General features: G+C 37.5%; 1 protein-coding gene across 2 annotated transcripts in view; it reads left to right on the top strand.

Moving 5' to 3' along the window:
• Nucleotides 1-3,357: 3,357 nt before the first annotated feature.
• Nucleotides 3,358-25,289, top strand: part of LOC131060168 (glycolipid transfer protein 1) — a 60,424-nt gene continuing 38,492 nt past the window's right edge. Inside the window, exon 1 of one of the 2 annotated variants that reach the window (XM_057993297.2) lies at nucleotides 3,358-3,791. In XM_057993297.2, the coding sequence (XP_057849280.1) occupies nucleotides 3,662-3,791 (130 nt within the window). In that variant the 5' untranslated portion in view covers nucleotides 3,358-3,661. Of the gene's footprint in view, nucleotides 3,792-6,776; nucleotides 6,785-25,289 lie in introns of those variants that run through there. The other variant, XM_057993298.1, reaches the window with a different exon arrangement.

Genomic DNA, 25,289 nt, shown 5'->3' with positions numbered 1-25,289 from the left:
ACAACTTCCTTTGGTATCTCCTTGGCTTCTCTTCTTGGAACACTTCTTTGAATTTTTTCCACCTTTGTTGTTTCCATTTGAACCCACCAAAACGTCCTTCCTAGAATTGATGTCCTCCTTCCCTTCCACTTGCAACCTTGTTCCCATATGATCTGCTTAAGAAATAAACACACACGTGCGAGATTACATGGACAAACCCAAGGTGTACACATAAACAATCATACAATTTAAAAAAGATGGCAATAAACAAACACACAAATGTCTACACCAAAAATGATGGCAAACTATCCACTAAAAAAATAGAAGAATCTCTAAAACCAAGGTAAGTATAGGAGACAAGGCACGACAAGCTAGTTGCATGCATCAAGAGATGAAAAACCCTCTCACATGTAGAGCCACCCATCCAATATTATTATTTTTATATTGGTAATCATTTAAAAATATTTTGTTCATACGATCATTAACATGACACAAATACGAGCTCTTGCAAACACAACCATGAGACTAATATTAGCGCTTTTCAAATAACCACACTAAAAACCAACTACGAAAGACCAAGAATCACAATTTAGAAATCCACTTATATAGAAACCACTTTCACCTTAGAAGCTAACTATAAAAAAATAAGAGTCACAACTTAGAATTCCATATTAGATGTTCCTTTGAGATTTAAAATTGAGTCCAACCAATTAAACTCAATCTCTTACAATGAAATATTACTTATTAAATCAATCTAAATTAATTTTCGATACTATTAAATTTTCCTACAATGAATAATTTGATGTGGAAAGTGTTTTTTTTTCTACAAGATTAAAGGTGGTTCCCATTTGTTTTTCTAAAGTGTTCTCTTCTCTCTGCCAAGGAAAGGGAATGTTAGGTTCATATTGTCATTGCTTTTAGGAATTCTAATAAATATAATAATGGCCTATTGGCCCAATTTATTTACCATTGCAGATGATCATCAATATTATTAAAGTGAGATCTGGAGGGACATGAAGGAAGGTGTGCTATGCATCTCTGTTTTTTTATACAAGGGGAAGGGGTTAAATGTTATTCCCACCACAGTCATTTCTAAGTCAAACACAAGCAGGATATAGGTACTAAGATCCCTAATCATCTCACTATCATAATTGATAGACATTTCATCTCTGGTCCCAACTGACCATGATATGTGAGATAGGTCAGTGGGTAGAGGATTACAAGGAGATGACTAATTTTTCACCACTACTAGGGAAAGATTTTGTTTCTACAGTTCTTATAGGTGTTCTTCTAATGCTATCCCTTCATAATCTGATGGTTTTGCAACAAGAGCTTTATTAACCCGATGTCTCACTTTGTTTATTTCCCTTAATTTATCTAACACCAGTTCTTGAGCATTTTGGCCCAAGGCTTACTCTTTAAGGGGGTATCTACATCATTAACATTTTTATTTTCTTTATTATCTCCATTAGGCAATCCAACTTCTTTGTCATTAGGAGAATTACTTATGGTAATCTCCATACTTTCCCTTTCTATAGGTGAGGGGGTTTTACTCGTATTACCTTTTGTAGATTTCCCATGAGTAACTTCCTCTACAGGAGCCAATGTCTCCACATTGCAGTTGACTTTCTTGTTGTTAACATTTTTTGTGTTGTTAACAATTTTGGGACAATATTTCTTATGGTGTTCATTGGTTTTACAAAGGAAACAAGAATTAAGACAACTCAAAGCTTCTAATTCACATTTAATCATTTGATCCCTAATAGGAAATTCAATGCTTTCAGGGATTTGCACACCTTCATTAAACGAAATCAAAACCCTAGCATTCATATGAGGGAGTGCAATGTAAGATTCTTCCACTTGTAGGGTTTTGCCTATTGGCTCTAATAATTTAGGTATAAAACTCCAGATTTGTATAGGGACATATTTAATCAAAAAACATTTAGGTGTAGAACAAAACAAGATTTTATTATGGGATACATCACCCATTGAACGACTTTGAATAAAGAGTTCCCTACAATCCGATATTTTTTTTCAATTACCTTTTCTACATGTTATGATTCTTTAAAAAGATAACAAACAAGCCATGTTGAATCATTCAACATAAAGAAATATAAATCCCTATTTTTTTCCCCCCTAGACCATAATCAACCAATTATCTAGAAATCTTCTAGCCAGGAGAGTCTTAATGTCCAAGAAAACAAAGAACAAAGTAGTATCTCTCAACCGATTTTCTCCCCTTTTTAGTGGTGACACCATCTCTTCATTAGGGTATAACCTCAATACCTTGGGAAGGATACATTCCTTACCTCCCTCAGCTGAGATGTGCCCTGCTCCTCTTTCACCTTTGAAGGTTCCTACATCGTCTCCTTCGATATTGAATATGGTTTCCTTTGATATCTCCTCGACTTCCTCTTCCTGTAACACTTCTTTGAATGTTTTTCCACCTTTGTCATTTCTATTTGAACCCACCTGCACATCCTTCCTAGCATTGACATCCTCCTTCCCTTCCACTTGCGACCTTGTGTCCATACAAATTGGCATGCAATAAATACATACATGTGAGATTACATAGATAAAACCAAGGCATACACATAAATGATCATACAATTTTAAAAAGATGGCAATCAACAAACACACAAATGCCTAGACCAAAAACGACGATAGACCATCCACTAAACAAATAGAATAATCTCTAAAACCAAGGCAAGTATAGGAGATAGGGCACGACAGACCAATTGCATGCATTGAGAGATGAACAACCCTCACACACACATATGCACCTATCCAATATTATTATTATTATTTTTATATTGTTAATCATTTAAAATAGTTTGTTCATATGAACATTAACATGACATAAATACAAGCTCTTACAAACACAACCATGAGACTAATATTAGCACTTTTCAAGCATTCACACTAAAAACCAACTACTTAGAAATCCACTTACATAGAAACCACTTCCACCTTAGAAGTCAACTATAATAGATCGAGAGTCACAACTTAGAATTCCATATTAGATGATCCTTTGAGATTTAAACTCGAGTCCAACCAATTAATCTCAACCTCTTAAACATAGAATATTACTTATTAACTTGAGAAGTTGGGAGCACTCATCATCAACTTGTATAGGCAAAAAACTGATCTTTAGAAATCGACTTTGATTAGATAGGCTATCCCATACACTATCTTAACTTATTAATGTTAAAATTGTTTTCTTCTTGTTAAATCAATCTATATACATATATATACTATTAAATTCCCCAATACTGAATAAATTGATATGTAAAGTGTTCAGATTCTCTATAAGATTAAAGGTGGTTCCCATTTGTTTTTCTAAAGTGTTGTTCTCTTCTATGTGCCAAGGAATGGGAATGTTGGGTTCATATTGTCATTACTTTTAGGGATTCTAATAAATTTAATGATGGCCTGTTGGCCCAATTTATTTACCGTTGTAGATGATCATCAATATTATTTCAAGTGAGATCTGGAGGGACACCAAGGCAGGCGTGCTCTGCATCTCTGTTTTCTTATACGAGGGGAAGGGGTTAAATGTGATTGGGCATCCAAGTCTAAATTAAGAAACAACCTGTTCGCTGAATTCTAGCAATTCGTTAAGGCCTTGTTATTTTAGAGCTTCGCTGTCGAACGGGAGTTGAAATCGATTGCGTTTACAGGGATGGCAGAGGGCCAGGGGACAACTCTTTTTACTCCATCATTGGAGGCAATGGCTCATGTCAAGTCTGCTGATGACGATATGCTCACCAAGCCATTTTTGGATGTCTGCCGACTTGTTTTGCCTGTAATTGGTATGCACTCTTTCCTCCCCCCAAATTAAGTTTTTTTCATACAATGTTGTCTCTGATTGTTTCCATTTACAATATGTTTGATAACAAAGGGTTAATTTCCAAACAATCTTGTCCGCTAAAGTAAGAACACAGTGTTAATTGAGGGGTTGAAATTGAAAGATCACATTTTTATTTGTGTTCTTGTAAACCAGTACTTATGAAATATGGGTGGATGATCCAAACCAAGCTGTTGAATCGGGTTAGATCATCACAAGATATATCATAAACTTTGAGTAAATATAATTCAGTGTGCAAAACATTTAAAAATGCCATAATGTAGTCCAAAAATATCGGTAGCGGCTGCACCATATAGATATATACGGCGTGAAACAAATCGAAAGCATCACATTTCTTCTCTATTTTTCTTTGTTTATGTTTAAGTGTATGGCCAGATCTAATTTTTTTTTTTTCCCTCTTAGCGAGGGCTAGGGACTCTAGGCCGGCAATTTTCTTCATTTTTTTGAGTGAAAGAGAAGATCCTAACAGGGCAAGTCTGGGATCTAAATTTTAGAGAGCTTTTTTTTTGTTGTTGGAAAATCTCCTTAAACACCTGGGCACTAAGCCTGTTCTACTCTTTCTGAATTCCCATAATGCATCAGCTGAATGTGCCAAGCAAATATTCACTAATTGTTTCCACATTTTTTTATGCAACTGAAAACCAGCTTATCACCGAGGGGCCAAAGCTGTTGGCCTGGAAAAGGAACATATTCTTTGCTCCCCAAACCTCATGGCCTTTCAAGACTCACTCTACATAAAGCTTGCACAAATGAATTATATTTCGCTGGCGAGTAAATTAATTCTAATATTATTTTGCTTCTGTTTCCCAAGAGCAAAAGGAAGAAAAACAGGGACCATAACAAAATGATCTTATCCAGGTCACATGTGGAGGCAGGAAGAGGCTAAATGGAGTCACTAAACAAACACACCGCCATGTTCATGGGACACTAGAGATCTCATGTCAGTTTTGAAGACTCAAGAATATTGAAGATCCAATCGTAGTAGTCATACTTGACACACTCAAAATAATTGCTCTGAGAATGAAAGGAGTATACATAGAGATATGATGGATCAGATGGATCAGATTCAACCAGCAGAACCGACACTCACATTTTCCGAATTACTGCCCCGCATCAGAAAAAATATGTGGTTCTTTAATGTTATTAAATAATTTTGCAATAAACCACGTGTAATTAAATCACTTTTCTCTTAGGATTGTTTTTATTTAGTAATAAATTTTGAATGTTTATTCAATCCAATTCACTTTAGTGGAGTTTGACATGGTAAATGGTTGTCTTCGGATATTAATTTTTGTGATTTAATATTTTTGTTACAAAATCCCCTTATAAGTTGAGGATTATGGTCAGCAAGCAGTACATTGGCTATATTTCACTCGGCAACTTTGAATTTGTGTTCACTCACGTTTTCATTTTTCTGGGTAGTTTCAACAATGTGCATTCTTCATATTTACTGAATTCTGATTGCAAACATTACAATTGTAATTTTGTCACAGTGGTTTTGAGTTCCTCTATTTTTTGGTTTTGTTATAAATGACATGTGCATTCGTATTTTATCTTCCAAGAAATAATAATGTGGAAATAAAATTGTGATTTTATGTTTGAATTGACAATGTTTATGTATAGTTCCTATTATAAAATTTCTCTCACTTTGTCATTCTATTAGCTTTTCAAGGATTCATTTAGGTGTACTCCAAATCCTTTTTGTGGGTTGTATTCCTCTTAACTAGGATTAGGGACCCTAGGCCAGCAATTTTTTTCCTTTCTTAAGTGAAAAAGCAGGCTCCTACCGATTATCATAATGATCAAGTGGGGGACATAAATATTAGAGAGTTTCTTTTGAGAAACGTCATAGGACACCTAGGCACTAAGTCTATCCTACCCTATCGGAATTTCCATAATGCTTATCAGCTGAATGGGGCAAGCAACATTCACTAATTCTTTCCACTTCCTTTATGCATCTGGAAACCTACATATCACCAATGGGCCAAAACAGTAGGCCTGGGAAAGGCACAGTTTCTCTGCCTTGAAAACCTCATGACCTTGCAAACCTCAATCTCCATCAAGCTTGCACAAAAGACTTTCCATTATCCCAGTCACCTCTACTGAAAGGTGGGCCTCAATCGCCCACCCAAGATCAGCTTAATTAATTAGCAACTGTTCCCTTCAAATAGAGCAGAGAAAAGACTGACTTGCTTGTTTTCAAGGCTGGGGGATGCTTGCTCCAATACAAAGGTATTCTATGCCAATCACATGAATCAGTTATGTGGCTCTCAACCATATATTTCTGGTGAATAAATCAATTCCAATATTATCTTGCCACTGTTTCCCAAGAGTAAAAGGAAGAAAAGCAGGGGCCATCACAAAATGATCTTATTCAGGCATATGTAAAGGCAGGAAAAAGTTTAAGCATAGTCGCCAAACAAATGGACCACCATGTCCAATTGGACTTTATAGATCCCGTGTTAGTTTGATGACTTAACAATATTGAAGATCCAATTGTAGTAGTCATATTGCAACACACTCAAAAGTATTGCACTGAGAGGGAAAGGTGTATATTTAGAGATAAGAAGGATCGGATTAACTGACATCCTTTAACTAGCAAAACCAAGACTCAAGTTTCCAAATTTCTGCTCAACATCAGAAGAAATATTTAGTCCGTTTATGTATTAAATAACATTACAATAAACTATGTGTAATTCATTCGAATAATTAAGTCACTTTTCTTTTAGTTTTGTTTTTGTTTACTGATAAATTTTGCCTCCCAAAACATAAGCTTTTTGATAAAATGTCTGTGATTGTTTCCATTTGCAATATGTTTGATAACAAAGGGTCAATTTCCAAACAATTGTTCTATTTAAATATGAAACTTTTAGTTTTGTTTTTATATAATAAAAAATTTGAATGTACATTTGATACAATGTGTGTTGCCTGTAATTGGTAGGTATTTTTTTCTCCCCAAAATAAAGTTTTTTGATAAAATGTTGTCTCTGATTATTTCCATTTGCAATGTGTTCGATAACAAAGGGTCAATTTCCAAACAACTGTGTCCACTAAAGTATAAACCTTTGTTGTAATTCATGGGTTAAAGTTGAAAGATCATATTTTTATTTGTGTTCTTGTCAATTACTGCTCATGAAATATGTGGATGATCCAAACTGATTATCATACAGATTAAGTTGAGAACCTAAATATTCAATGCTTTTTTTTGGATGAACACTTTAAAGACTTAAAGTAGAAATACCTAGGCACTGAGCCTATTCTGTTCTATGTGAATTCCCATGATACTTATCAGCTGAATGGGCCAAGCAATATTCACTAATTCTATTCACTTCCTTTATGCACTTGGAAACCAACATATCACCAAGGTGCCAAATCAGCAGGCGTGGAAAAGGCACAGATTCTCTCCTTTCCAAACCTCACGACCTTTCAAACCTCACTCTCCTTGAAGCTTGCATAAAAGAATTTTATTTTTCTGGTGAATGAATTGATTCTCGCCTCTGTATCCTAAGAGCAAAAGAAGAGCAAGTGCCATCACAAATAAAAGCACGAAGAGGTTAAGCAGAGCCACCAGACAGACAGACACATCTCCATGTTCAATGAAACTATACAGATCCCATGTCAATATTGTAGATTCGACAATATTAAAGATCTAATTGCCTTTCCCATCAGAAGAAATACTTGGTCCTTTTATGTAATTAAATAATATTGCAATAAACTATGTGTAATCCTTTCAAGTAAGTAAATCACTTTTCTTTTAGTTTAGTTTTTTATTTAGTAATAAATTTCGAATGTACATTAAATCCAATTCACTTACTGGGCCATCATGTGGTAAATTGTTCCTTCGTCAGATTATTATATGTGTTAGGTGTTTCAAATGGCCCTAATAAGTTGAGAATTATGGTCAGTGTGCAGTTCATGGACTGTCTTTAACTTGGCAATTTTGATCTTTTTTCAACTCATGTTTTTGTTTTTTTGGGTACTTTCAGTAGCGTGCATTCTTCATATTTACTGAATTATGATTGCACATTACATTTGCCGCTTTGCAATCTTTCCACAGTGGTTTTCAGTTCTTCCATCTTTTGGTTTTGCTATAAATGTCATGGACATTTGTATTTTATCTTCTATGCAATAACAACGTGGAAATATTATTGTGATTTTGTGTTTTACTTAACAATATTTATTTATAACACTTATTATAAATTACAGATGTATTTTCACAGTCCATGAAATGATTGAAATTGTTTCTGGTTGTGATTGTGTATGAGCTTTTGCATTAATGTTTTCAGATCACACTTTGTGATCCATCATCAAGATGAGGCAAAATGGAGGTAGATTGCAGACCATGTTCTTTAAAAAGATAGAGAGGGAAGGTGAGGTGGACTGGAAAATGAGAGAAGGGAAGGATAAAACCTAAAAGGTTGAAAGCACCAAAAAATTAAGCAAAAAGAAATAAGGTGTGAATAAAGCCAATGACATTGTTATGAGTATCATAGTGTCATTATTAATTTAAAATATATGTCAGGTCTTCGATAGTAAATAAAAATAAAATAAGGGGATGGCCCTTTGGTGAAATGGTGGGGCTTCTTGTCTATAGTGCCTACAACCTAGGTTCAAACTCCACGGGTTCATCTTTACCGTGTTAACAATGGAGCATGCTTTACCTTGGGGAGAACCTTGGAGAAATGGTGGGGTTTCTTGCCTCTAGTGCCTACATTCTTGGTTCAAACCATAAAGTTTTTTACCTGTTAATGGGCATCAATGGGTTAATCCATATTCATCCAAGAATCGAAATGTCGATTGCATCAAACTGGAGGTGGGATGGGTTAAAATCAACTTTGATGGAGCTTCTAAAGGTAATCCTAGTCCATCTAGGGTGGGATGTGTGGTTTGAGATTGGAAGGGTAACATCTTAGCAATTGGAGCTTAGAAACTTGAGGATGGGATGAACAATGAGGCGGACGTTAAGGTGGCTCTGCTAGGAGTGGGTTAAAATCAACTTTGATGGAGCTTCTAAAGGTAATCCTAGTCCATCTGGAGTGGGATGGGTTAAAATCATCTTTGATGGAGTTTCTAAAGGTAATCCTAGTCCATTTGGGGTGGGATGTGTGGTTTGAGATTGGAAGGGTAACATCTTAGCAATTGGAGCTTAGAAACTTGAGGATGGGATGAACAATGAGGCGGACGTTAAGGTGGCTCTGCTAGGAGTGGTTTTGGTGACCAAATTATCGGCTAACAAATTGCATTTGGAGTGTGATTCAAAAATTATTGTGAATGCAATAATTGATGGTGAGTTTCAGATTTGGAAATTAAACAAATATGCCAAACTAATTAGAGAGCCAAATTGGCTTTGTTTGGAGAGTATAAATTATCCCATACATATCGTAGTGAAAATGGGGTGGCGGATGTGTTATCGAAGTGGGCGTCTACATTTAATGATGGCTGCAAAAATGTGGTGTGGGAGCATTATGGAGGGGTATGTATCAACGAGAATGAAGTATGGGGGGTAGGTGATAGAGTGGAAGACTCATGTGAAAGGATTTAGAGGAAGATTTATGGCATGCGAAATGAATGTTGCTGTGAATTGAAATGTGCGGCGGTCTATGTAGAGACTGGCAGATTGGTTTGGTGTATTGGCGGTGAGCTCTACAAAATGGAAGCAAATTTCACTCTTCGAACCAAGAAATGACAAATTGCTTTCTTGAGCAAATTAATAGACGACAGATTGAAGAATGTCTTCTCAATCGAAGACCCTATGTTTCTGCAGCTGATAGAAATGTTGCTAGGTGATGAAGTCATGAGTGTCCAGTATAAGTATCAGACAAATGTGGATATAGCCTCTTTGGTTCTTGCTTGGTGCTTTGAATTGGGAACCAAGGATGATGCATGATGGCTTATCGAGGCATGTGTTCGGGGCCAACGGTGTTTTGGCTTGGGGTCATTTATTGCAATGACCATTCTAAGGGAGGGTTTTAAGGCAAGGGGAAACTTCACCCTCCATCTCAAGGTTGTGGATCTTTGCTAGTCATGAATGACTTGGTCTTCCACCTTCCAGCCGTGGATTTGAGGAATCGAAGAAAAAATTCTGATGACTGCTGTCGATATTGGCTAGCCAAGGAAAAATGTCATGATTGTCATGGATTTGAGGCAGTGAAGGAAGAACTTGAGGATGGCTATTGTGGATTTGAGGCAGTGAAGCAAGAATTTGAGGATGACTGATGTGGATTTGAGGTAGTGAGGGAAGAATTTTAGGATGACTGTCGTGGATTTGAGGCAGCCAAGGAAAAATGTCATGACTGTCGTGGATTTTAGTAAGTAAAGGAAATTTTTTGATGACAACCGTGGATATTGGGAGGTGAAGGAAAGATGCGAGGAAGGCCATGGATTTTGGCCAGTGAAGGATAAAATCTTCCTTGTTGTTCAAGCTTGTTGACTTCAAGCACTTAGTTGATCAATTCACTTAACCTTCGATATGATTTTGATCATCCTTCAATTTGCTCCAAGCAAGGGTTGAGCAAGTTCAACATTTCTATAATGTCCCCATTTTCGTGAGCATCAGAGTTCGAGGGATTAGCCTATTATTTGGACTCTCGTAGGCTAATGTGTTTGGATAGAGAGTCTCAGTGGCAGTTAATGGAGATTGTTGTCACTCTATGTCTTCAGTTCAGTCTCAGTTTCAGTTCCAGGCCTTTGTATATCAGTGTTTGAGCTTAGTTGAGGAACTTGCTATTTATAGTAAGTCAATCTGGCAGTGAAGCTATTTTTAGTCAGCGCACCTAGACACATGGGGATTATATAGTGTTGATCCTAGCTTCTGATGACACGTCAAAAGACTGAATATTGAGGGAGATATTAATATTTTAGTGGTTAAGTTATTTAATTAACTTATATGGATATTATAAAGTCATAAAGTGACTTTATTAAAATTAAAAGCCACTTAAATCTTATAAAGTGATTTAAAAAAAAAATCACTTAAGTGAATTTGGACGCCCAAAAGCAAATTTGACTATAGAAAGTGAATTAAATACATTTAAATGTATTTAAATGACATTGGGCGTACCTTTTTGGGAATTTGTGCCATTTGGGGTTATAAGAGGAATAAAGCAATTCAACCTCAATTCATTATTGATTATTTGAAATTGCTTGATTTTGCTCTGTGGAATTCTTTGACAAGGGTTTCAGAGGTTTGCCATTGGAGAATGATAATTCTTCATGGATTTGTGATTTTGAGGTTGTGAAAGATTAGTTGAATTATTGCAATTGTGAGGGCTTCATCCAGGAGTCTTACTGTGCTTCATCAGAAGTTATTTCGTTCAGTTATTTGCAGATTTTTGAATAAGGGAGGGGCATTTAGGTTTAGACGCCCCAATTTGCAGCATCTTAATCCAATAAGCCAGGCGCACCATCACTCTTGCTGGCCGTACATTTTCCAGCTTGGCACGTGGGGTCCAGAATAGGGGCGTTTTGTTCTGGAGGGCTGAAACTCCTTCCTTCTTGCATTCTGGTTGCACCATTCCCAACGCCCAACACATACAGGTTATTCCATCTCTTTCCTGGCTTGAAGAAATTGCATTTTGGACTTGTGCACCTTGTTTTGTCAGTTTCACAGTTTTGGCTGGCAAGTTCCAGAATTTTCTTATTTAAATAATCTGAGGACCTCCAGGTATGTTTTATGTATTATTTTCAATTGTAGCAATTACCTGATACTTAATATAGTTGGAGTTGCTCTATACTTCTTGTCAATTCAGTTTAATGTGGATTTCTTGCCTGGCGCACTTGTTATTTTTTGCTTAAAATTCTTCAAAACTTTTGAAAATACAAAAACAAGACAGTACTTGCATCAGTAGAAGAGTTAGAACTAGCAGGGTTCTTACAGTTTCATCGTCACTTCAAGGATCAATCTTGCCATCTCCATGCTTGAGGTGTGGATTTTAGCAACCTAGGGAAAAATGCACTCAAGGCTAAGGATTTGAGGAGGTCAAGGAAAATCCACTCCTAGGCTGTGGATTTGAGGAGGTCAAGGAAAAATCACTCCTAGGCCATGGATTTGAGGAGGTCAAGGAAAAATCACTCCTAGGCCGTGGATTTGAGCTAGTGAAGGAAAAACTTCACGATTTACACTTTGAGCTGACCACTTCATTGCTTGCCTAAGTTGATCATTTCAACACCCTTGCCTGCAAACTTGGAGGATTCAAAGGGGTAAATTCACTCATTGCCACTTCCGTTTAACATCATCATCAAGACCTTAAAGGTCTTGGATTTTGGCAACTCATGGATAGTTCACTCCAACCTCATTACTTGCTGATTTCACCAAGTGTAAAGTGACTTCTTCATAAGGTTGACTTGGTTTTTTCTTTCCTTTTATAATCACTTAGACCTTGAATCATCCTCAGCAAATACTTCACCTTAGTTGATTGATCATTCCTCGCTTCTACGCTCTAACGTAAGGATGCCTACTTGCTCACTTGACTATTCATCACACCTAAGACTCATACCTTGACTTGACTTAGAGGTTGCATTTTGAAGCATCACCCAAAGACTACCTTGACTCTCACGTATCAGTTGGCTCACACTAATCACTTAAGCTCTTAGAGCTGCTAAACTGCTTGACTTGATCATATCCTAACGACAAGGTATTGCATCCCCTCACAAGCAAGAGGTTAAAGAGTCAAACTATTGCCAAGCTAGATGACTAAGCTAAGACAACTACGCTACCAAACAAAAAAGCTGGGGGTCCCCATTTGCAATGGGGCGATGTATGAAAACGTTAGAACACATACAGGTTGGAAAGCCACTAGAGGATTCGCTCCATATAAGTTTGTCCATGGCGAGAAAATTGTTTTTCCCATGGAATTTGAAATCAAAACACTTTGAACAACTCTTTAGCTAGGAGTACATGCCATAGACAATATTAGATGGGAAGTGGTATTTTACATTGAGATGCCGCAATAAAGCAACTTGTGGCCTGATTGATTCATTAAAATGATACCAGGATTTTCTTTATGAATCACTCTTAAAGGGTTTTAAGTGTAAGCTACATAGCCAATAGTTGGGACCCTATGAAATCAGGATTGTATTTGAGAATGACTCCATCAAACTACTAATCATAGATTCAGCTTGAATGGTTCTTGGAGTTCATGGCCATTGTCTATGTTGTAAAACAAACCATTGTCCAAAGTAGAGTTCCTCAATCAAGTGAGGCCATTTAGGTTGTGATATGCATCTTGAATGTCCCCTCCATTAAGTTGTTTAATATATAATTAGAAAGAAACCCCCAAAAAAAGTGAAAATCTTCAAGTACTGTTGGTAGTTGTTGACTTGAAAACCATGATGTTAGTGGATCTTCTATTGTTGATAATAAATAATACACAAATAAATTGCAATAATTTATTATTTTTGAATTGCTACTTACAATTTTCAATACTTCATTGCTGTTGTGGGACAAGTTTTGCTGCAAGACAACTTTTATTGTGGGACAACTTCTATTGTAGGATAACTTGTGCTATGGGACAATTTGTGTTGAGGCACTATTGATGTTGTGGGGGATCTCATGACACTTAAATTGGTTTACATCTATAACTCTATCATATTGGTAAACACATATAATATATATAGTTGCACACATACATACACACACATACATGTGTGTGTGTATTTCTTATGGCATTCATCCTGTTTTCTTGACAATCACCCTTGGCTTTGCCTTTATCCTTTGTGGGCTAGTTTTGTGTAACCAAGGACAATTTCCTATTTTATGGTTTTCTTGACTATCGTACAGTTTCTATCATTTGCGTTGATGTATAAGTGATGCTGTGAGAGATCTCATGACATTCAAATTGGTTTACATCTGCAATGAATGATATTGGTTAACCAAGGTTCAATATGATTATTTATACTCTTTGTATCACCTCCCTTCCCATTCCCTTCCCTCTGTATGTTGTTTTTGGCCTATAAAGGATGATTTCTTACTAAGTTGGGGAGGGGGTATGTGCCTGTGTCATCCCCTAACTTTGATGTGCTGAGTCATTTTTTAAAAATTGAAAAGGGACATTATGACATTGATTGCCATGCTGTTTCCATGTGTACAGGCACTTTAGTATAAATGGTGGCTCCAGTCACATTAATGCAAAGCAATTAATATCCAAAGCTTGGCACTCACTTCCAACGTAAGAGATGTGATCTGTTTATATCTAGTCATACATCAATTTGTTCACAACTCCCTTGCCAAGTTCTCTACAACTTTTTTCTAGGGTTTTGATGTGGAAACATGGTAGTGTGTTTAAGGAAGCTCATGGACCATGTTGCTACATTTTTGCATAGTGAGAGGGAGATTGAAACATCATGAACCGATGGTATCTTTGCAACAAATCTTAAGGAGGTACAAATCTTACAAGAAAACAAATGGATGGGCTTCATTGTGTGCTTTTAGCATTTACACGAAGAAAATGCCCTAGAGTTTTCCTAGGGTTTTCAAGATGGAAGAGTGTTAGGATTTGGGGGCTTGACATGATAACATAGGAATAACATAGGAACTTGTATTTGTGGAGATCAGATTACCTCAAAAGGGTGAGTCTTGGTTTTCACTCAAGGGTTGACAATACCAACCTTGTTAGGAATTTTTGCAACTGGGAGAGAACACCATGATGGATGGCAAGGGGACCAAACAAATCTTGCTTCCAGTTCCATTGGACAAGGTTGAAGTATTTCACCCATGAATGTAGATTTTCCCAAATTTAACGGTACTATTTTTGATTCTCGTCTCATTTTCATAATGGTAGGAAGGTGAATATGCTGCATTTTCTTCTTTAATTATTGAAAAATATGGCTGGAGAGGTCTAGAAGGGGAGGTTGTCAAACCATGCCCATCACGGTTTCCTTAAAATAATACTGATGGATGCTTTAAACCACCTTCAAACCCTAGTGTCATGGTATGTGATATGGCTGTTGCAGCCAATCTAGGAAGCAGGTTTTATATCCATTGCTGATGTGATAGAAAGAAGTACAGCAAAGACAGAAAATTTAGAGATTGCTCTTGGAGGAGGACTTATAGCAGGGGGATAAATGCTTAGGGCTTAATATGGGATGTATTCTGTTAGCAGAACAAGGAGCACAAGGAATTGCAGTCGAGCAAATTCCAAGCAATAAACAGTTAGAACTTAGAACAACAAGAAGAATTGGACTCTACAAATACTTTTGCAGGCACAGACTGAGGGACTAAATGTGACAAAAGGGACATTTGAAAAACAACAAATAATTGGAGGATTTGAGGAAGAGTCTAGCCAAATTGGAGTTTGAAATTGCTGTGGAATAAGTCCTTCAGTTACAAGATTTGACATGACAATTAAGAAGCACCAGGAAATTGTACAGGAGCTAAGAAAGAACAAGTGCAAAAATTTAAGCATCAAAACAAAGAACTATAAAAACAGTTGTGTGAACAAAAGGCAGAAAATAAAGAGCATAGAGAAGCCAAGGAGACTGTTTGTCAGATTACCTTTCAGAGTGCTCTGAACATGCAAGAGCAGCTTTACAAGATACACTTTGAAATGATTTTCTCTTGGACTACCTAGGGATGTGAGCAGGTCCTCTACATTCTATAATGCTTTCTTTGCATCATCTAGAAAGCTAAAGTTCAGTTCTGAATAATTTATACACAATTTTGTGATGGACAAGGATGCTGATTGGAACCCCAATGGAAGTGCCATTAAGAGCATATGCCTCGTTTTGGATTAAATTTTGGAGAGGAAAAGCAAAACAGGCATATCTCAGTGCTGAGATGAAAGCCTACATCATAGTAAGAATGTAAGCCTAATGAAGTAAGACAAGAATGGATCACATAGATAAAAGAGGTCATCATTCGGACTCCTGTTTGCTTTAGATTTTGCAAGGATAGGTGACAAGAATTATCACTAGAATTAGGACAAGGAGAGCCTTTGGGCTATTCTAAGTTCAAGATTGCACAAATTATGGTGAAATATTATGGGAAGCTCATAGAAGCACATGTTTACTACCCTTTTTTTTTACCTCCCGCATCATCCTATCCTAAACCTCCCTTTATTTCCTTAGCCTAAACCTACCCCATCCCATCCTTATATCTCCTTTTACCCACCAACCTTCATTTCCTTACATCCTGTCCCCCACCGACCTTCCTTTCTTTACATCCCTCAGCAGCTCCCTCTCTGCAGCACATCCTTACCTTATATCCCTCATCCCTATCTCCACCGTGACACCTTCTTCACACCGACCTCCCTTACTCCCTTCCCACCACGGCACGTTCCTCACTCACATCCCGCACTACCTTCTCCCTCGCGGCATATGCTTCCTACCCACATCCTCCATCCCTTCTCCATCGCGACATGTGCTTCACTTACATCCATGACCCCCCTCTTCCTCGCAGACATGCCTCTCCACCTTGCCATCGCGGCATGTCATACTTAAGACCAAAGCATGGGTATAGAAAAGTCTAACACAGCTAGGATGAAAGAGGGCCCACACACTAAAAGGAAATATTTCATTTGAAAATAATACCGATCACACCTTGGCCATTGGAAATCACGATAAAAGCAAATTAAGGATGATGGAAGGTGCCGATTTGGAGGATGAAATAACCAAAAAAAAATTCGATGCATAGGAATTTAAAGGAAATTTAAATAGAGGAAATAAAACAAAACATTTCAAAATCAAAAGGAAATATTTTTTTTTGGTTATTTCATCCTCCAAATCGGCACCTTCCATGACCCCCCTCTTCCTCGCAGACATGCCTCTCCACCTTGCCATCGTGGCATGCCATACTTAAGAGTCTAAGACCAAAGCATGGGTATGGAAAAGTCTAACGCCAGCTAGGATGAAAGAGGGCCCACCCACCAAAAGGAAATTAATTTTGAAAGATTTTGATCATCAAACTCTTCATCAAGGTGGGATCTTAATTTGCAAAGGTCAGCTAATTCCCTCATTATTCGATTGATCAAAGAAGGCGATTCTTAATTTAGGATGTTTGAGATCAAGTTAAAGATTTTCAGATCAGACTTGTAGCAAACATAAAATCAGAATGAGAAAGTGATCAACTAAAATTAAAAACATCATTTGATCAAATAAAATCAGACTTATAGAGATGAAAGACAGGTAAAGTTAATATATACTTTATGATGTTTGATGTCTTCTTGTTTGCTTTGCAGGAAATTAAGAAAAAAATCAAGAGCAAGTCTGATTATAGAACTATCAGAACAACAATTCAAAGAAAGATTTCATCACCTCAGTAAAGGCAAGGGATCAGCAGCATGAAGAAGATTCAATAAATAAAGAGAGGCTTTGCAATGACAACATCGTGACAAAGGCGAATTCAGGATAAGGAGATCATCAACAGCAAGTTTGGTCAAGATCAGACCTCAATCAGGCTTAAAACACAACATAATCCAATCTGAGAAATAAAAATTACCACAGATAGGAGGATTTTAGAACAGAATTTTGATCAGTAAAAAGCAAATTTTGAACATCAGTTTTGTAGATTATTATCAGCATCCTCTTGCAGGAGGTAGATGGCAGCCTCGAAAGCTGGATGACTCACAAGGCAAGTTCTCATCAAGGAAGATGCGAAAGGAGCACTACCTGAATCAAAGATTACCTTGTTATGGGCAAATGTGAGAGACACCAACTTAGGCAAGACTGACATGAAGAAATTTCAAGGCCCTATCTACACAAGCAAGCCAACTGGGATTTCAGAGAAAATGATTGAAAGTGGAGTTATCCAAGCAGCTGGTTTCCTTCCAGCCATCCAATGCAACAAAATAATAATTGAATGTGCAGGACACTATGATGTTAATACAAGGCAAATAAAGACACCTGATGGCGAAGTGTTAGCATTCTTGTTGGAGACTGCTATAAATGAGGCATTCAACATACTTGAGCCCAGGGACATGATATACAAGAGTAAAGAAGCAGCATTGGCGATATATGAGAATGACCTTGACAAATGTCTTAGTATCATAAATAAGTATTGGTTGTCAAAGGCTCGGCCTGCTCTCAACAAAGTGCCAAGCAACCTCCACCGAATAGACTTCAAGGAGGAATTCAATGATTTGATTACCCTACTCAATAGGATCATGGGAAGTCCACACGCCTCCTCATTTGAGAAATGGATGTTTTTCTTCATAGAAGCAATAACAACCGGAAATGAAAAGATCATCTGGGCCAAGATTATAAGCAACAATCTTGATCTTCAATTGAGAAGACTTGAGCGCACCAAACAATTTCATCTGAGCTCCTACATCATATACTCACTAGCCAGAGCCAAGTAGTACACATGATTGATGTATAGAGGCTCGGTAGGGAATGGAAAGGGAGAAATAAGGGTATGTGAGAATTACACACAACTACATTTTCATAACAAAGCACATTATCGAAGGGTGAACGATGCCTTCTCCATGCATATAACAAGAAAGTTGCAAGGCGGCATCCATCAAAGGTTATCCTCGTAGGCACAGGGATTGGTGAAGAAATACGGTGCTTGGTTCATTCAGTTTCCCAAGTTCACCCACATACAAGTTCAAGGATGCTCATTTCCACCATACAAGCTTTCATGTTACCCTACCGACAAGATAGTGTTGTTGGAGGTGTTGAGGGAATTAGTTGCATATGACAAGACTCAAAAGGACAAACATAAGGTAGGATTTCCTTTCCCATTGTGGTTGGACAATCATTGGAGGTATGCCCATCTTTGCAGGCAATTGAAAGAGTAGAAGAGGAGATGAAATTTTATCCCTTCATTGAATATCCTTTAAGGACTAATTTTGATCCATACAACAACATGAGGAGGAAGAATGGTAACAAACACAAGCACATGCCACATATAGAAGACTATTGGATGAATGTCAAAGATGATTTTGAGATTAGAAAATTGATGTTCTCCAAATTGCCTATAGATATCATTAGGACATTTAGAGTGTTCACAATCCCAGATCAAGTGTAGGATGATGGAAGGCGCCTCCAATGTGCTTATGAGCAAGTGAAGGACAAAGAAATGGAAGTCAATTGGGTTGAAGTAGAAGTCACTAAGATGAATGAGTTGATGAGACCTATCTTGGCTTACACAAAAGGATGGTTAGAATATAAAAATAACAAATTGAAGAGTCAAAATGTGCAACTCACCTTTGATATGATGGGAGATCCGGATTCTTCAGATGACGAAACAGAAAGTGTAAGCATAAGTGAGAATGCTACCTAGTCAACTCAACCTATGAGCTACAAAAGAGAAGGAAGTCAAGGAGGGGTCAAAGCAGAAGAAACAAAGAACAAGTCATCCTTCCACCACCTCTTCCATCCACGAGGTCAATATGAACAAGATGGCCAACAATGAAGGACAATCACCTTGGAAGGGAGGTAGTGATCAAGGTGCGAATGAATCATTGGAATCCACTATACATGATAATCAAGGAGATAGGACAACAAAAGGAAAACCGCCCTAGATACAAGAACCTCAAGAACACAAGAAGCAGTTGCAAATGATAAGGAAGCTGAAGATGAATACGTGGATATAGGAAATCATGATGATGAGGCAACTTCTCCACCTTGAGCAGAACATCAAATTAAGGAGTTACAAGTAGAGAAAGAAAGATCCACTATTCCAGCATGGTTACAAGAAAGAATCAGTAAGGAAGTGATAGTGATTGAGGATGAAACAATTGATAATGTGGATGACTTCTTGAATAGAATTGGTCCAACAAAAGAGAAGAGGAAGTCTATTAAGCTTTCAAAGATCACAAAAGATAGTGTTGGATCTTGAGTCATACAAATTGCTACTCCAAGAGGAGTGGACAAGCCACAATATGAAAGCACTGCTGATGAGTATGATTTGGAGACAATTGAGTTAGGACGTATTACTACGACGTAGGCAATGGAGGACTTGGATGATACAGTGAAGACATTCCATGAGAAATTACAAATTGAACTACAACATAGTAGGAAACTAGAAAAAGAATTGAATGCCTTAGAATTTTGTGCAACAACTTAATAATCCTATAAGGCGAGTTGATCCCTCAAGCATGCCTCCAACATTGCTTCCGCCAGACTCAGTGGATGATTTGGAGGAAATGAGAAATAATTCCCAAATGTTGAAAAGATGGATTGAAACTTCCTTTACTAAGGCCAACGAATTTGTAGGAGAGCTGGCTCATGTATTTGATACACTTCAACCATACTCGATAGTATTGCTGTTCTTATGGCTTCTTATGATGTCTTTGTTTATACAAGGGATTTCACCATTCCGAGGTTACAAGTATTAATGGATATTCCAAGACAAACCTTGCTGGATGCTGGAATAGTAAAGAATGGGCAGAAATATGACTTTCATGTATGGTATTCTACACTCAAAATGAGAAGAAGTATGTTTGAAGGCATCAATAGTGGTTGTGAATGAGTAGCAAACATGATAGAAACAATAAATGATAAGACTGTAGCAGCAGCTGAAACAATTCTTGGAGTAGAAATGATAGTTGAAGCTGACATGGCCATTGACAAGATAGCAGAAAAAGTTCGAAGTATCTTCTTTGGAACTTTTGGATCACTTTCAGAAGGACAATTGGAGGATATTCAATCACTTATGACACATGTGGGTAAGATTAGTGACTTGGGACCTGAATGGGAAAAGATCTTCGCTTCAGCTATTGAGGAGTTGGACTACATGGAAGATTAGATGAAAATCATGCCTAATGTTCTAGAAGAAGAGCTTAATTGCATCATGACCAGATTCATTGAATTTGCTTATAAGGAAAGAGATAAAGGAAACAAGCTTCTAGAGGAAAATTTGTTGTGATTCCATGTGGTGTCTATTTTTTCATTGGAGGAATTTTCCTCAAAATTTGTGCTAGAAGATATTCATTTTCTATTGGTTGATTTTGAAATTAGTTGGTTGGTTACAACTAACCCTAATTAATGTTTTAATCTTAGCCGTTCATTTCAGGGCAATCTTGACCCTCTATTTTATTTTGGAGCTCTATATAAGCTGCCATTTTTCATTTGCAACTAAGAAGAGAGACTTGAACAATTGTTGCTATTTTGCTGCCAGGGTAATATAAAGACATTGAAGTGTGGTGATTTTATATTCTATCTTTGGAGCATCTGCATGGTTATTCATCTTCTAAATTCAAGCTTTAGATTTTGTTTAAGTATCTAAGTTGAATAATGGAATGTTGTGCATGATTCATGATGAAACTCATATATCCATACCACTAGCGATTTGCTGATTGTAAGTTTGCCTTGTGTGGTCAAGTAGAGTTCTTGGATGAGCTTAACTTCAATTATTATTCAATCATTGATATGTATTCAAATGATGGTGTCTATGTTTGATAGTAATTTGAAAACCATTTAATTTCTTTAGAAGATTGCATTAGCCTTTGTGGAGTTGTTCATGTATGTCAAAGCAAAGACTAGTAGAGTCTCATCGAAATTCTCCTTCGTCCTTGCATTCTTAGGCATAATTTAGTATTGCTCAAACTCTTCAACTTTTTATTTTTAATCAATCACCCATTAGTAATAGTAAGAGAGCTATATTGCAAATCATTTGAAAAGCATTCCGTGAAACTAAGTAATATCTCTTAAGAAATATATATGTAAGGCCCCTTGGATTACCAGCAATCACGTCAACCAATTGAGCTATCTTCACGTCAAGACCTGACTAAAGAAACCTTGGAGTCACCTTGGTTGATCATTTAAATTAGCATCCAAGAGGATTTTGTTCAAGAGAGGATAGAATACCTTGGTATTTTATTTTGTGTTCGATTGTGCTAAAAAACACATCAACAAATCCTAATTCAGAATGGAACACAACTGATGAGTAGCCTACATTTAGTGAAGAGGATTTTTTATATCTTAAATGAGTAGATGGATGATTGTGGCCATGCTTGTTTGTGGTAAATGGCTGCAGAGATGGGGGCATTGACCGCTGCTTCAGATATCTAGTCATGGTTGCCTTAGAGGCTATTTGAATTTTGCATCCTCAAAATTTGTTATTGTATACAAGTAATGAGTCTATGACAAACATACTCTAATACTGAAAATTTGAGACATAAGGATAATTTGAAAGTAATTGACCAGTTTGAATCTTTATTTATACCGTATAATTGAATTTTGGACTTGTTGTGACCTTTTTCACACATCACCCCATTGCAAATGGGGACCCTCTCTTTTCCTGCTTTCTAGGGGTTTGGTTAGTGTCCTATGACTTTTTGCTGCAGTTTCACCAAGCCTTGTCCAGTTCAGAGCATTTCAGGCCCTAATGATTGAAAGTTAGTTTTTGCAAGTTATGTGATTCCGGAATGCGAACACCACCAGAGTGCTTAGAAAGGCCAAAGGACGAAGATCGCAATTGATTTGGACAACTTTCTATTTTTAGAAAGTTTGCTTTTTTGCTTTTTCCTATTTTTTAGGAAGTTTCGTTTTTGGCATTTTTAGCCCAATCCCCGGTATGGCTATTTTTAGAAAGTTTTCCCTATGCACTTGCACCACTGACCAGCTTCCACCGGGACTCAAAAATTCCAAGTTTTGACCTAAAAAGCTAAATCCCTAGATTTTAGGCTTTTTGCTTTTTCGGGATGCAAACCTAGGGTTTACACTTGCACCACTGACCAGCTTCGACCGAAACTCGAAAATTCCAAGTTTTGACCTAAAAAGCTAAATCCCTAGATTTTAGGCTTTTTGTTTTTCGGGATGCAAACCTAGGGTTTACATTTGCACCACTGACCAGCTTCGACCGGGACTCAAAAATTCCAAGTTTTGACCTAAAAAGCTAAATCCCTAGATTTTAGGCTTTTTCCTTTTTCGGGATGCAAACCTAGGGTTTACACTTGCACCACTGACCAGCTTCGACCGAAACTCGAAAATTCCAAGTTTTGACCTAAAAAGCCAAATCCCTAGATTTTAGGGGGCGTGATGCCTCAGATGATCCACTTGGGCATGGATTTCAAATTTCAAGTTAATCCGGTTAAATTTGATTAAGCTGTGAAATTTTGAATTTTTTATAAGAAATTTGGCTAAGTCTAGAATGTCATCTTGATCCTGAAATTTGACTAAGTCTGGAAAATTGGAGAATCCTCCAAAAACTAGATTTTGCATTATAAGTCCCAGAGACCTGAAACCACTCTCAAACATCCTGACAATATATATGAAATATAACTTAAAGTATAAGGAAATACCACTTATACTTAAATGTTATATTTCATATATAGTCCGCCCTCTTGAGAGCCTCCAAAAGTCCGCCTTGAAGAGCAAAGGTCTAGAAGTCCGCCCATGTTGGAGATGTCTAAACGTCCGCCATGTTGGGAGGTAGACCAAAAGTCCGCCATGTTGAGAGGTGTCTAAAGTCCGCCATGCATGTTGGAGAGGCTATGAAGAGGGAGCATAGAACCTCGCCCTCAAGGAGACCTTCCTAAAGTCCGCCTTGAGAGGCTTCAAAACTCCGCCAAGTCTTGTGGACTCTCCAAAGTCCACCCAAACTTGTTGGTGAAGATGGTAAGGACATCAAAACTCCGCCCAAGCATGTCAATTGGTGGTCATGCCTCTTAAACTCCGCCCTATGCCTTGTGGAGTGAGAAAAGAAGATGTGGGAGCCTTGTCCAAACTTCGCCCTCCAAGCATTGAGAGTCAGCCTTGTCCAAACTCCGCCCTCCAAGCATTGAGAGTCCTTAGAAGTCCGCCTTACCCTAGCAACATGATGGAGAGGTCTAGAAGTCTGCCTATGAGGAGCAACCTCCAAAGTTCGCCATAGGTTGGGAAGATTTTTGAAGAGCAACCTCCAAAGTCCGCCCAAGGTCTTCAAAGTGGTGGGAGCCTAGCCTAAAGTCCGCCACACATGTTAGGGAGAGCCATGAGGAGAGGCCTCCAAAGTCCGCCATGCCTTAGGGCTCTCTAAACTCCGCCATGTGGGAACCAAGTCCAAAGTCCGCCCAAGGTGCTGTTGAGTGAATGGTCTTGAAACTCCGCCCTATCCTACCATGTTGGTGGCCAACCCTTCAAAGTCCGCCATGTTTTGGAAGAGGCCATGATGGCCAACACTCTAAAGTCCGCCATGTGTGTGGGGTGCCCAAGGGGTGAAGTCTAAAGTCCGCCCTATGTTGGAGACCCATCAAAACTCCGCCCTACCCTAGCAAAATGATGCAAAGGTCTAGAAGTCCGCCCATGTTGGAGATGTCTTAGAAGTCCACCTAGGGGGTGTGTTCCAAAGTCCACCCTATGCCTTAGCCAAAAATTCACCTTGATTGAGCTTTGCTCAAAGTCCGCCCTCCATGTTGAAGGGACCCTTCAAAACTCCGCCCAAGGAAGTAGATGCTAAGTATGATGTTGAAGAGCCTTCTCAAACTCCGCCATGCCTTGGAGAGGTAAGGAAAGTCTGCCCAAGTTTGAGGAAGATGAAGGTAAGCCTCCAAAAGTCCGCCTACACATAAAAGTCAAACAGAATCAACGAAATTACAAAGTGATGTCATGAAAATCCTTCAAGATTTCGAACTTAAATCCAAAATAGAAAGTTTTCAAAAGGAGAATATTGGAAGATTGATAAGGATTTCGAACTTAAATCCAAAATGGAAAGTTTTTTTTAAGAGAATATTGGAAGATTAATAAATATTTCGAACTTATAGCCAAATTGGAAACTTTTGGAAGATATTTTCTTCGAATTTGGAAACATGACAACACTTTCCAAAAGAATGAAGTTAAAATTGGAAACATGATTTGGAAGATTTTAAGGGTTTCTGATTGAGGATTTAACTTTATTTACAAATACTTCGTTGTAAACTTCATTTCTACAACAAGAAGTTCGAAAATATTAAGGAGAGCATAGTAAAATACTTTCAGTTTGGAGTTCATCTGGAGAAAGTTTTGGATATTGCTGGAAGTTGGATAAACTTTTTTGACAAAAGTTTCACAGATTTTTGGAGAAAGACAACCAGTATAAGGACAAATTATTGAATCTCTCCTGAATTTTTGAGTATTTTTGAAGGTGAAATTAAATTCATGATGCAGATTTATGTATTTTCTGAGTTTTTCCAGAGTTTGAGAAATGATTTTTAATTTTTTAGTAAATTTGTTCGAATTTCTAAGTGAGGAAAATCATTTTTTTGGCTAAGTATAAGAAATTTTCGGAGTTATAACACAATTATCTTGAAGGTTGGAGAATTTACATGTGAAAATCCCATTCTCATGGCTAAGTATGAAAATGAAGTGAAATTTTCCAAACACTTAGCCGTTCGCAGCCTCGATTTTCTTTAATCCCAGATAGATTTCTAACTCATTTTCCTTTGGTTTTACAGGTCACAAGAGGAAATAGAAGTGGGATCATCATAGAGATCGCAGTTGGAGTTTCAAGCCAAACGAAAGATTGAGGACAAGTTCACAGGCAAGGTTCATCCGGGCGTGAAGATAGCCAAAATTTGGCTAAGTATGAGAAATGTTTCACAAAGAAAAT

Source organism: Cryptomeria japonica, chromosome 7 (genome assembly GCF_030272615.1).
Source record: "Cryptomeria japonica chromosome 7, Sugi_1.0, whole genome shotgun sequence".
NCBI lineage: Eukaryota > Viridiplantae > Streptophyta > Pinopsida > Cupressales > Cupressaceae > Cryptomeria > Cryptomeria japonica.
Note: the sequence above shows the minus strand (reverse complement) of the source record. Positions and strands in the feature narration are given on the sequence as shown.